Raw genomic sequence first — 12281 nt, 5'->3', positions numbered from 1 at the left:
TAACAGTTACAGACCACTTGCATGAAGAAGGCACCCAAAAACTTGCATTATCACTATCACTATCAGGAAGCAAATAAATGTATGTTCTGAACCCAGCTTTTTCATGCTGTTGTCTACGTTTCAAATAAAAAGATGATTGACTGTTTTAAACACATTTAGATCGTTTACACTGCAGAAAAAAACATATATTCATCTAGCAGTGTTAACATTTTAGAAGGAAATAATTGATTGTTAAAACATTTTTAAAATAAATAAAGGATGGATTGTTCACAGAGATCTGGAGCAGAAATATCAACAATGACAACAATTTTTATTATTATTTTTTTTTTAAATAAAATATGTGTTATAATCTGAGATATGATGATAAAATGCAATGTGCATAATTGTAGGGGGTGGGAGGATGTTGGGGATAAAAAGCTGCTTTGGTAGTCGGTGTCTCTGGAAAGGTTTCAGGGAGAGATTCATGTGACAAGATCTGAAATCAAAGTGATAAATTGCTGCAAACTTTTCTTTTTTTTTTTTTTTTTTGTTGTTGGCAGAGAGGGTAGATGCGAAGTGCGCATGCGCGGAGGTGTCCAAACTGACAATGCTTGGGAGATAGGGAGTCCGGATTGAGAAAGGGAGTGAGAGAGGGAAAGAGAGAAAGAGACAGAGAGAGAAGGAGGGGGGGAAAAGAAAGAAAAGGGGGTGAAAAAAAAGAGGAGGAAAAGATCCAAGAGAAATCCCCCAGCAAACCCACCACGGCAGGACTACCACCATGAGATCCAAAGGCAGGGCAAGGAAACTGGCCACAAGTAGGTGCAATATCCCTTCCTATGGCTTTCCCCCCACTGCCATCTTGCATTGAGGTCTGTTGGGTGGATGGACTCACACATCCCGGGCGCAGCAGCAACCTGAATTCCTCTGCACTGCTGCCCAGGGCTCCAAGGCTTAAACTGCAGGACCCAGGGCTGCAACAGGGACCTGAGCAGTGAGAGGGGTGCACTGAGCTAGTGGGGAGACCTGGGAGGGCTGCTGCAGCACGTCCGCGTTGGGTTGGGGTGGCTGGCAGTGCGGGTTAGCGGAGGGATGAGGCAGGCAGGACTTAGGGAAAGTTGGTGTCGCTCTTGGGTGCAGTGGGACAAGACTGAGGCTGCAGGGATCTGACTGGCCGCTAGTGGGCGCTGTGGGACAGGCTGCCTTCTGCAGCACTTTAAACAGGACAGGTTTCAGACTCCGCCGCCCCTTATTAACCCCCCCCCCCAGGCTTGGCGTGGCATGTAATGCGTTGAAGCTATAGGAGGACATGCATGGGGGTTATAGCAGCCTCACTTCCCAAGTCTATTTATTAGAAAGCAGATTTTAGTGCGGGCTCTGTATGTCTTCTTAGTAATAATATACACTGCCTTTTAACAATGAGTAACAATGAGTAACAATGGCAACTCAGGTTTAATGGCTACAAGCATTGGGTTTTCTTATTTGGTTTTCTAGGATTCTAAACTGGGGTTTGCAGATGTGTGTGTGTGTGTGTGTGTGTGTGTTTGTATAAAAGACTTCTTACTTTTTGATCACTGTGTATATGCACTTATTTGCATTATGTGGCTAGCTTTACTATAGTAATGTTTGTTTGTAACAACCGTATAGCTTTTATTCACTCATTTTCTTTTTGTAAAGATGAACAAATTGTGAATGTATCCGCCTTATACTCTTCAAAAGTCATTATTGGTGTTATTGATTTTTATTGATGGTTAAATACGTGTTTCTCTTTCCATGTTTTTTAAACCAAGTGTCTGATCAAAATAGACTGCGAAACGTCCCTTGTAGAATAAATACTACATTTAATGAGCATTATCTGCTAGATTTGCACCTTTTTTTTTAAACTTTAAATATTTTATTGTTCTTTTTTCTCCTTAGATAATTTTAAACTTTATAAATCAATAAATACTTAACTGATCGTTTATATGCTAACCTCTGTCTATTTGTATATTATGGTAACATGCAAAAAAACCTAACTTTATACTATTATTATTTTTGTTGGTTCAGCTCTTAATTTTCATTTAAAATCAATGTAAGAATCAGCAACATTTATGTTCCTCAAACCGGAATAAGCAAAAGGTAACTCATATAACATGATCTAGTGCCTCTCCCGGGATAAAAGCTACAGGATAGTGTGATTTCACCTTCTCTTAAAAGTGTCAGATATTAATAAGTATGGATATGAACACAACAGATAAGTAATAGAAATGATTTACGGTGTGTATCGTTTGGAGTATGGTTTGAGTAAGCCTTGTTTTTCCCCGATAAGGCTCTTTATTTGATTAATAAACCTCAAGGTCATGGGATTTAAGCTGCTAATAATGTGACAAGTTATGCGATGGTTCATTCAGTAGTGTGATCGCTTCTATAAATTATTGCGCTCTCTCTCTACTGTATGTATGTGTATATATTAAAAAAAGAATTAAAGGCAAGATTTATACAATTTGTGTGTGTGTGTGTGTGTGTGTGTATATATATATATATACATGATTTACAAAACTGATATATATATAATGATTTACAGGTATGTAAATACATTTGTATTATATATATATATATATATATAAAATGGCTGTATATCTAAAATCTTGTATATATATTTTTGTATCTCTTTATCTTTCTTTTGAGATTTGTGGTGAACTCAAAGTTTTCCTGAAGTACAAACACAGTCATCTCCTCATTCGTTACACCAATAAAGGGAAATAGATTGGAAAGTTTGGGATTCTTGGTTATTGAAATAACTCTCCCTTTTGGTGGATTTCACTGTCAAATCCAAGTGGGGTTGTTAGTGACCCCAGTAATTCAATCACTCAGCCTGCTTTGTCCTGGCTGCCCCCTCTTTTCTTCCTGTTTAGTGCAATGTGAAGGAGACATTCGCATATTCATTCTTTCACTGCATCAAAAACAGCCAATTAAGGAGCCATTCAGGGCTCTGGAGAATGAAACCTGCCTCTGTTTGTGATATAAAAATCCTGAACTAAATGCATGCTGCTGAGAGGTTGGGAAAACGACAGAAGTTCCTGAATTCAGGAGTTTCTGAAGGAATCAAATGTGTAAGTTTCACTTGTGAAAGCAACTTTGGAGAATTATACAAGGAAAAATGCCGTTGAAATAGACGGCATATAGAACTAAAATAACATTCATTCAATATGTGCAAATAGAAGAGTAAGACTATATAGTATTTAATAAACTTATATATGCGACCACACATTTTACTTAAGGGAAATACGGTAATATGCAACTTCATTTTTTAACAGTTTCTGAAATATATATATATATATATATATATATATATATATATATATATATATATATATATATATATATATATATATCAAAGACTGTGTGTATACTGTATGTGTGTGTGTGTGTGACAATATATATATATATATATATATATATATATATATATATATATATATATATATACATATATTATATGTATATATAAATATATACATATGTATATGTATACACAAACACATGCATATATATCAAATACGTATAATGTTCATTATTATTATAACTATTATATTTCCAGTATTATTGACGTATCCGTATTACACCTGTGCAGACAGATGCTATAGGTTCCTATTTGCATATATTGTCTTAGCTATGAAGTAAAGTATACTGTAGGTGAGCATTTTGCATGTGAGCCAGCCCAGCTCTGTCTCCCAGACTGCTAGCCATTAGCCACCCATTAGCCTCATAAAGGGTCAGAATGGGATCAGCTTAGCACAGTACAGAAGAATGGGCTGCACTTGTTACTTTTACACTTTAGCACTCCTTTTTTTTTTTACAGGCAATTTAGTGCAGTGAAGGTATATCCAGATCTGCCCCAAACATCTGAGATAATAAAGTCACACTTTCCCAGGTTTCAGCTGCTTTCCTGTGCATGTAACTTGCCTGTGTCCAGTCTCTAGGAGCCCTGGCAAGTCTCACTGCCTGTGTGTAACGCTCTATTCGCATTTGTGTTTTTGAGAAGTGAAACCCTGCCAGCTTCATCCTTATGACGTCTCTTTATTTGCCATTTATTTGCCCTTACCTTTAAGTGCTTTTTTTTTTTTTTTAAATTGCATTTGGGACAATGTGTTAATAATCTGCAAAAATATCTCAGATCAGATTATTTTCCCTGAGCTGTGAATATTTTTTTTTTTTTGTGGGGTCTTTAACATGAAGTTTTAGAAAAACAGTTATTTTTTTTGTGTGTGATTATGAATCATACACATATTACTTATTGCATTGGGCAGTTCTGTGTCTGAAAGCATGAACAGGTCCATGTGGTCTTTGATTCTGCTCAATGTCTTCTTTCCTACATCACTAATTACTATTTACTTCAAACTAAACATAAACTTATTTTCTGGATGTGACTAACATAAAGGAAATAAAATAAAATACATATATATCTATATTATAAAACAGACCATACGATACCAGTTGAAGCACAACATCAAGGGACAGCACACAGGTAAGTTGATCACAAACTCTTTGTATTGAAAAAGAGACACAAAAAACGACGTTTCGGTCCCCCAGTGGGGACCACTCAAGCACCACCTTGAGGAAGGTCCCACTGGGGGACCGAAATGTCGTTTTTTGTGTCTATTTTTCAATACAAAGAATTTGTGATCAACTTACCTGTGTGCTGTTCCTTGTTACCTGCGTGCTGTCCCTTGTTACCTGCATGCCGTCCCTTGTTACCTGCGTGCCGTCCCTTGTTACCTGCGTGCCATCCCTTGTTACCTGCGTGCCGTCCCTTGTTACCTGTGTGCCGTCCCTTGTTACCTGTGTGCCGTCCCTTGTTACCTGTGTGCTGTCCCTTGTTACCTGCGTGCCGTCCCTTGTTACCTGTATGCCGTCCCTTGTTACCTGTGTGCTGTCCATTGTTACCTGTGTGCTGTCCCTTGTTACCTGTGTGCCGTCCCTTGTTACCTGTGTGCTGTCCCTTGTTACCTGTGTGCTGTCCCTTGATGTCGTGCTTCAACTGGTATCGTATGGTCTATATTGTGTTATGGGATAAGCACCAAACTTTGTTTACTTTCAAGTGGAGTGCCGGCTGTCTTTTGGATTCTATATTATAAAACATATATAAGCTTTTTGGATATGCATAATCAGGTGTGCAGGAACTAATTTTAGGGTGGGAGTTCTGCACATACAAAACCAGTAACATACATACAGTACATTACAGGGGTGCTAAACTCCAGTCCTCAAGCCCCCTTAGGGTCAGGTTTTCAGGATATCCCAGATATCTCAGACTGAGCCTCTGTTTGAGCTACCTGTGCTGAAGCAGTGACTGATTGAGCCACCTGTGCTGAAGCAGAAACTGATTGAGCAACCTGTACTGAAGCAGGGATATCCTGAAAACACCTGACCTCTTGGGGAGTAGGGGGGGGAGGGGGTCTTGAGGACTGGAGTTGATCACCCTTCATTACCATCATGTACACATTTATGAATTCAGGGGGGCTGCAGCACTCCGCTCCCCCGCACCCCTAGGTCCAGCCCTTATGTGCACAATAAAGATAACTTCTCCTTACTTATTGATCATTCAGTATGCATTTGCGTTTTTTTATATAAAGTATAGTCAATTGCACACGCATTTTTTACACTGAAAGATGATTTGGAGAAGCAGGTGCCAGCCGTTATTTTGTATACAATGTTGCATGGATAATATGGCTATACTTCCTTTATGGATTTGGGAAAAAAATGATTCCACAATAACAATGTATGCATTCGTTCATACAGAAAACAGTAAAAATCTAATACAATCATCAAGTCATAGGAGTCAAACCTCTTGTTAACAGTATTCATACATACTAAGAACATTTCTGCAGACATCCTTTCTCTGTGGCTTTGGGTACCAGTTTCTGTGGACAGCTTCTTCTGCATTGGAAACTAGTATTGGAGGGCAATCTCCAATATAAAATCATTCTTGTGAGCGGTGTATACAGTATTTCATTGGACGAGACTCACTTCTTGCCGGTACACTGCACGGTATTAGGATCTATTCTTAGTCTACAGTCTCAGTTTAACTGGGAACCACTTCTCATTATAGCATTTGGGACTATAGCATTTGGGACTGTTTATTATGGCCAGTCTCCAATGCATTACAAAATCTTTATAGTTAAGTTTGCATTTTAAACCATTTGTTTTGTTGAAATTCCATTGAATTTGGAAATAATGATTGAGGACAGTCTCGGCTGTATCAATAATATGTTTGTTTTATTTTGTGTAGTAACCTGTATTAGGAAATATTTATTACAAGTGCTTTTCATCATATTGATGTTCAGAAGTTTGTTCATCCACTTCAGTGCCAGAAAAGCTTGCATAGGATTGTCCGTAGAAATGGGGGAATCTGCCCAAATCTGTTTCCCAGATTTTCTCGCATTTTCCCCCCCAAATCCCTTTCGCGGTGTTAAATCCGCAAACGGATTTGGTCGGTTTTAATCCGCATGGATTTATCAAAAACTGCCATTGGATACAATCCATTAATGGATTTGTACAATCCAGTCTGCGGATTCAGCCATCTGTGGCGGGTTCCTAAGAATTGCTGAATCCGCGGATTGGATTCTACAAATCCATCAATATGGTAATATTAATTAAAAAATCTGCAAAACGTGATTCACCCCTTTTTGAGATTGATCCTCTCAAATCCGCAGACCAAACAAACTGCCGATCCAGATTCGCCCCCCCAAATTGCCTCTCTAATTGCCAGCCGCTTAGTTATTGGAATAAACTTCATCTTTGTATTGTCAAGGTGACTGAACATAAAATGTATATAAAAAAAAAAAGAAGAAACAAAGTGACAACCAGATATAACTGTTGAGATTTTTTTTAATACACATTCTGCTTATGTAATACATGTAATAAAATGTTTGAACAGAAGGAAGCAGCCAGTTTACAGAATCCATTTCTGAAGTCAGACATATTACTTTAGTTCTAGCACTTACAGCTAAACACACTTTGTAGTTCCTTAGTCTAGAATCCCATTACTGGTTTAGATACTGCTTTGCCTATAATTAATTACTTTTACCTATTTAGTAAAGTGGGAGGAGAAAGAGGTACATTCCTAGTTCACTAGATGTCTCCTGAGAGAGGGAAAGAGTCGAGTTTGGCTTGTGGCCAGTTCTGCACAATGTCATCATTGAATATTTGAATTCCCAGACTCTATTTAACAACTTTCTAAATAAATAAACTCATTGTGTGTCTGTGTTTGAAAATGATTTTACCTCTTTAAAAAGCTACAGCATCTCATTACGTTTCTCGAAGGCAGTCTTGCTTTATAAATAAATATAAACACAGCAGAAAACATTTGAAGGCAACTGATCTCTGCACAGTATAAGGCTTCTAAAGCAACACATGGCTTTTTTTGGACGTCTCTGTGTGACATGATATCTAATCATAACTAAAAACAAAGCTTGGTTCAGAAAGTCAGTTAAGAATTAATCATTTCTTGGAGGCCCATGTGTTCACCGTTACTTAAGCAGTACCCTGCATTTCCTCAATCACCCATGGCTGATCTGGCATTCTCACTTGAGAGCTTCCACCACTGATGCCATAAAAGGCCATTACTTAAGATATTGACCTAGTAATGTGAATATACGCACCCTATCACATTACTTGATAGAAAGTATAACATTGTTGCTTTGCCAGAAGACCATAAACCTCTAAGTATCACTAGGAGCTGTGACCACAGTGTTTGGGAGGAGGTCTACTTATGATAAACATAGAGCTAGTTGGCCTGTCTGTGTGCTGGTAACACATTGCTGTATGCTTTCTATTTATTGGAAAGGTATTAGGAAGATTGGATCTGGCAATGTACAATTACACGTGGAGTAATATGGGTTATATTATGGTAACCCTGCTCCATCTGAAGAATGGTTAATTCTGCCATACATCTCCGCCTAACTCCCCCAGTTTGCCACTTCTGGAGCATCCATAGGAGGAATGCACTGCACCATAGGTGACATCTGCTGCTGTATTTTAGCAGCTCTTCCATGGCCTCAGTATGTATGTATTTCTATTTCTATTATTATAGCGCCGAACAGGTGCGCCACACTTTACAATTTTCACCAACATTACAATACAATTATAATACAGAGAAATGCATTTGCAATAATACCGATGGGATAAGTGCATACATGTAATATTTGGAGAAAGGAGTGAAAGGAGTCACTCTCGTGTAATGTCTCTTTAGTGAGACCCGCCAAGCTGCTAACCAGTTGGTATTGACTTTCATTTGCCTGACCAGCATGAAAGACCATGTCAATTAGAAGACAATCTTACTGTAATATGTAGACTTCAAGCAATATGTGGTGTGCCATATTGATGCGTTTGTGCTCTCATGAGTACGCGCAGAATGATAACTATGGCTGGAGCCTTCACTTGACATGTAATACAGTCTTTAATAACTATACTACAATTCAGAAAGTTTGTTTGTTTGTTTGTCCGACTATACAAATCCACACACGTAATCCTATAGCCACCACGCTTGGCATGCTATCTAGTAGGATCACATGGACGAGCGTAGGTGAGCTCTGGCATGTTTCGCCCCTAGCTTCGTTGTTTTCTTCACTCTAGCTCCTCTTGAAATTGTTCGATTAACTTCAAATTTGAAATGTAGGTACATATTTGGAGGAGACATAATTGATCCATACAAAGTGCCGGTTCAATACTTCCGGTTCTGGTTCTAAATGGTTTTCTTGATTTGAGCTAATTGCCTGACGCTTCGTACTTACGTTCCACTGCGAACAGTGCAAATGAAACAAAAGCATGTGAATAAAGAGCTTTAATTTAGACTTTTTAGCTTTAGTGTAGTCTTTCTGTGTTTTTCTTGCCATTCTCAATTATGTTCTTGACTTGATAGGATGCAATTGGTTAGGATACAGTTAAGGTTAGTTTGTTTTTATTTTTGTAGTATAGTTTTTAGATTGGCAATGCTTAGCATGTTTTAGCTAAACTATTAGAAATTAAAAATAAAATAAAATATATTTTTATATATATTTAACTCTGCCCACCCTTTGGGCAATTCTGGGCAATTCCGCTAGTCTACTGTAATAATTGACCTCACTCTAGCATTTTAGTCTGATCCCAGCTGAGAACATGACTCTGCTTTAGGGTGAGGAATAACAGGACAAATTAAGGCACACACTTAGCAGGCCAAAAAATATGTTTATTAATTGACTTTCATGGGAAGGTTCAATCCACCAAACTAAACTTTTCACTTATATGTTTCTTGTGTACAAATAAGTCAGCTTCTATTTTCTTGGGTTCTGTTCTAATTTTAGCTGTTAATGTTCTTCTCCATTATCTCGTTAAACAAATTATTCTACCATCATTAGTTAAACAAAACAAGAAAATGCAAGAAGTCTGGATCAAAATCTGCCCACGTACACAGGGGTTAACAAACCATCATCTCAAATCAGTATCATTGGCTACTATGGACACCTTAAATGTAAAACAATGTTTTAAAAAAACACACTTGTCTGATTTATTTAAAAATAGTATCAATCGCTGGTATTTAACCTACTGAACATGCCATTACCATTATTTTACTTTGAGCTTAAAAAATACAGCCCTTTAAGTTTTTAAAGGTTGTTACAAAAACCCCCATCATAGAGCGTTTTTTCCCTTTAAATAGGGCTCACATTTCGAGTGCCTAATTGTGATGGAGAGTAATATTCTGCAGTGTTGAGTTTATTATGTTTTGATCATTAGAAATGACCATATACTGTATCTGATAAAAAGAGCACTATAAAAAAGAGGCACTGTCACAGACAGACTTCCAACTAGGAAAACACGTAGGAAATGAAGGAGTTGTCAAATGTATTGCTCGGAGAACTCCAATGTATGGCTGTCAGCCTGTCAGCAGATTTAAATATAGAGTATTTAATTGTGACTGATCAGAGGTACTTGTTGCTGTGCAGAATAATCTTGTGATAACCTGATGTATGCTGGACGGGTTTTCTCACTGTTCTTTTACTCACCATAACTTTTTTAATGTCTGTTTATCCCACGCCCCAACTTCACTTTGTGTAGCCAGTAACCAACCTCACACTGAAGAGACCCAAAAGGATGAAAAAGCTGTCTGTGAGTAGAGTTACTGTCTCTGCACTTCTTTAACCCAGGCTGTGCTTAAAAGCTGTGTCATACGGCAGGACTAAACTTATAGGGGTCAATGTTAAAATGGATAAGGAGTAACGAGTGACACTGTGCTCAATTGCATGTCATTACCCAGAATCCCTGGCTGCAGTGGGAACACTGTTTGCTAAGCGGTGATGGGGGAAAGACAGGGTTACAGACCAGCCTGAGACATGCAAATGCACCACAAGTGGTATTTCTATTTATCAAATAACCTGAAATAAAAGGTTTGACAATAAGAAAATACATAAATACATCAAAGAAAAAATAAATACACATAAGAAAGGGGGAAAAAAAAGTTGAATCTGAATTTCGGACGGAGAGAAGTCTGCATCGCAGTATAACACGTGTTGCAATATGGAATACGTGAGTAGATGTTCTTGATACTGATTCCTAACCAGGAATGATTGATATTCTATAATTTATTCTTTATTAATAGCAATTGATATAGTGCATAGGTCCAATATAGGGGGTTATTCATTAAACTGGGAGTGTGCCTATCTGGGATGATTGGCACTGTGGCAGTTTCATAAATAACCCCCACAGGTCAGAGCTGTCTTAAGAATTTTTGGGGCCCTGGGTCAAGTGTAAGTTGGGGGCCCCACCCACAAAAGGTCACATTTAGATACACATTTAAATACAAATAATAGGTTTTTATTGAACAACATTCACAACTTTTATTGAAATTCTGCAAATATTACAAACGCAAACATTTTATTTATTTCCATGTGTCCCTGTTTTTTAAATTTTATTTGCAAAGTCACAAATAACATCAGCAAATTAGATTATATGAACTACATCTGATTCTATTGTCACCAAGGACAGAGCGGTCAATCTTCGCTGAAGCAGCAACTGCGGAGGAGGTAATTCTTACTGAGGGGCCTATGCAGCAAATGACGAGAAGGCTGGATTCGTCTATTTTTTGGCGAGTATGGCATATGCCATTCTATTGTTGGCGAAATGTGTGCGAGATTAGTTCAACTCGGCATATGTTACTGGTCTCGGAAAGAAAGCGCTGTGCGTGTAGCGAGAATGGCTATTTCGCCATAGTCAGCACCACTCTCAATGCAGTTGATGCCGAGTATGGTCTCGGCAGCGCGCGGCACAATGGCATTGCGAAAAACGCGCCAAAAAGCTACGCCAAAACAAATAGGCAACCACAAAGCGCGGAGATGCGAACCTCTGCAGCATGTACGCGCAACATGTAGAACACACCATTTCACTCGAAATCGCCAATTACCGCATATTGCGCCACATACCCGTCAAAAACCTGAGAAATAATAGCGCTGGCGACATACAAAACTCTCCACTTACTGCATAGGCCCCTGAGTTTCAACTTTGTAAAGATCGTCCGCCTTTGCCGTTTGTGACCAAAATTGATAGGAAACGTGGTAATAAAGCAATTTCAATGTTCGGAAATGCTGATTCCAGTTTGCCACGCTGTAATAGGTTTTTTGTAGTGCGCTAATTTTTCAGTAAATTTCCGACAAATCGATGAAACGACCTATTCCAGAAACATTATCTTTGAATACAATTTTTAAAAATAAAAAGTTAGACTGTTTAAAATTAAAAGCAATACACTGTATACTGTTTTAGTAACATAAAAAAATACAACTTAAAAAATTGATAATTAACGTTTGCTGCGTTCAGTTAGAACTACAAATGTAAAATAAAATTACACAATTACACAAAATGTCACATAGTGACAAACTGGGCACAATCTTTCCAGGTCACTCACACAGGAAAGTGTTTCTCCGAAAATGCAAACAGTTAACCTCATTTCACCCTATGTTTGATCGGGATAGACATGTGAATAATATTTCCTTAATGTAATTTTATGTCTCAATTGATAGCAGCCTTTGGAAACCAATGAAATAAAGAACAATGGGAGATAAAAAAAAAAACAATCCAAAAATAGAGCCTTAGAGTTTATTTAAAAACATCTTTGATTTCACGGACTGTTTCTCTGTTTTGAATCCCATAACAAACAACTGCTTCTAATATTGAGGGTATCAGTAAGACGTTTGCTCCAGATGCACATACTTGTAAATTAAAGTTATGATGGATCTGCCATTGTGTTTGTTGGCATTGTTCAGTAACATTCATTCATCCCTAGGGTGGTATTTATTAAA

General features: G+C 37.9%; 1 protein-coding gene across 2 annotated transcripts in view; it reads left to right on the top strand.

The window, feature by feature from the left end:
* Positions 1-655: 655 nt before the first annotated feature.
* Positions 656-12281, top strand: part of MECOM (MDS1 and EVI1 complex locus) — a 379798-nt gene continuing 368172 nt past the window's right edge. For both annotated transcript variants that reach the window (XM_075570634.1, XM_075570633.1), the window contains exon 1: positions 656-794. In XM_075570634.1, the coding sequence (XP_075426749.1) occupies positions 758-794 (37 nt within the window). In that variant the 5' untranslated portion in view covers positions 656-757. The remainder of the gene's footprint in view (positions 795-12281) is intronic.

This window comes from Ascaphus truei, chromosome 14 (assembly GCF_040206685.1).
Source record: "Ascaphus truei isolate aAscTru1 chromosome 14, aAscTru1.hap1, whole genome shotgun sequence".
Taxonomy (NCBI): Eukaryota; Metazoa; Chordata; class Amphibia; order Anura; family Ascaphidae; genus Ascaphus; species Ascaphus truei.
Note: the sequence above shows the minus strand (reverse complement) of the source record. Positions and strands in the feature narration are given on the sequence as shown.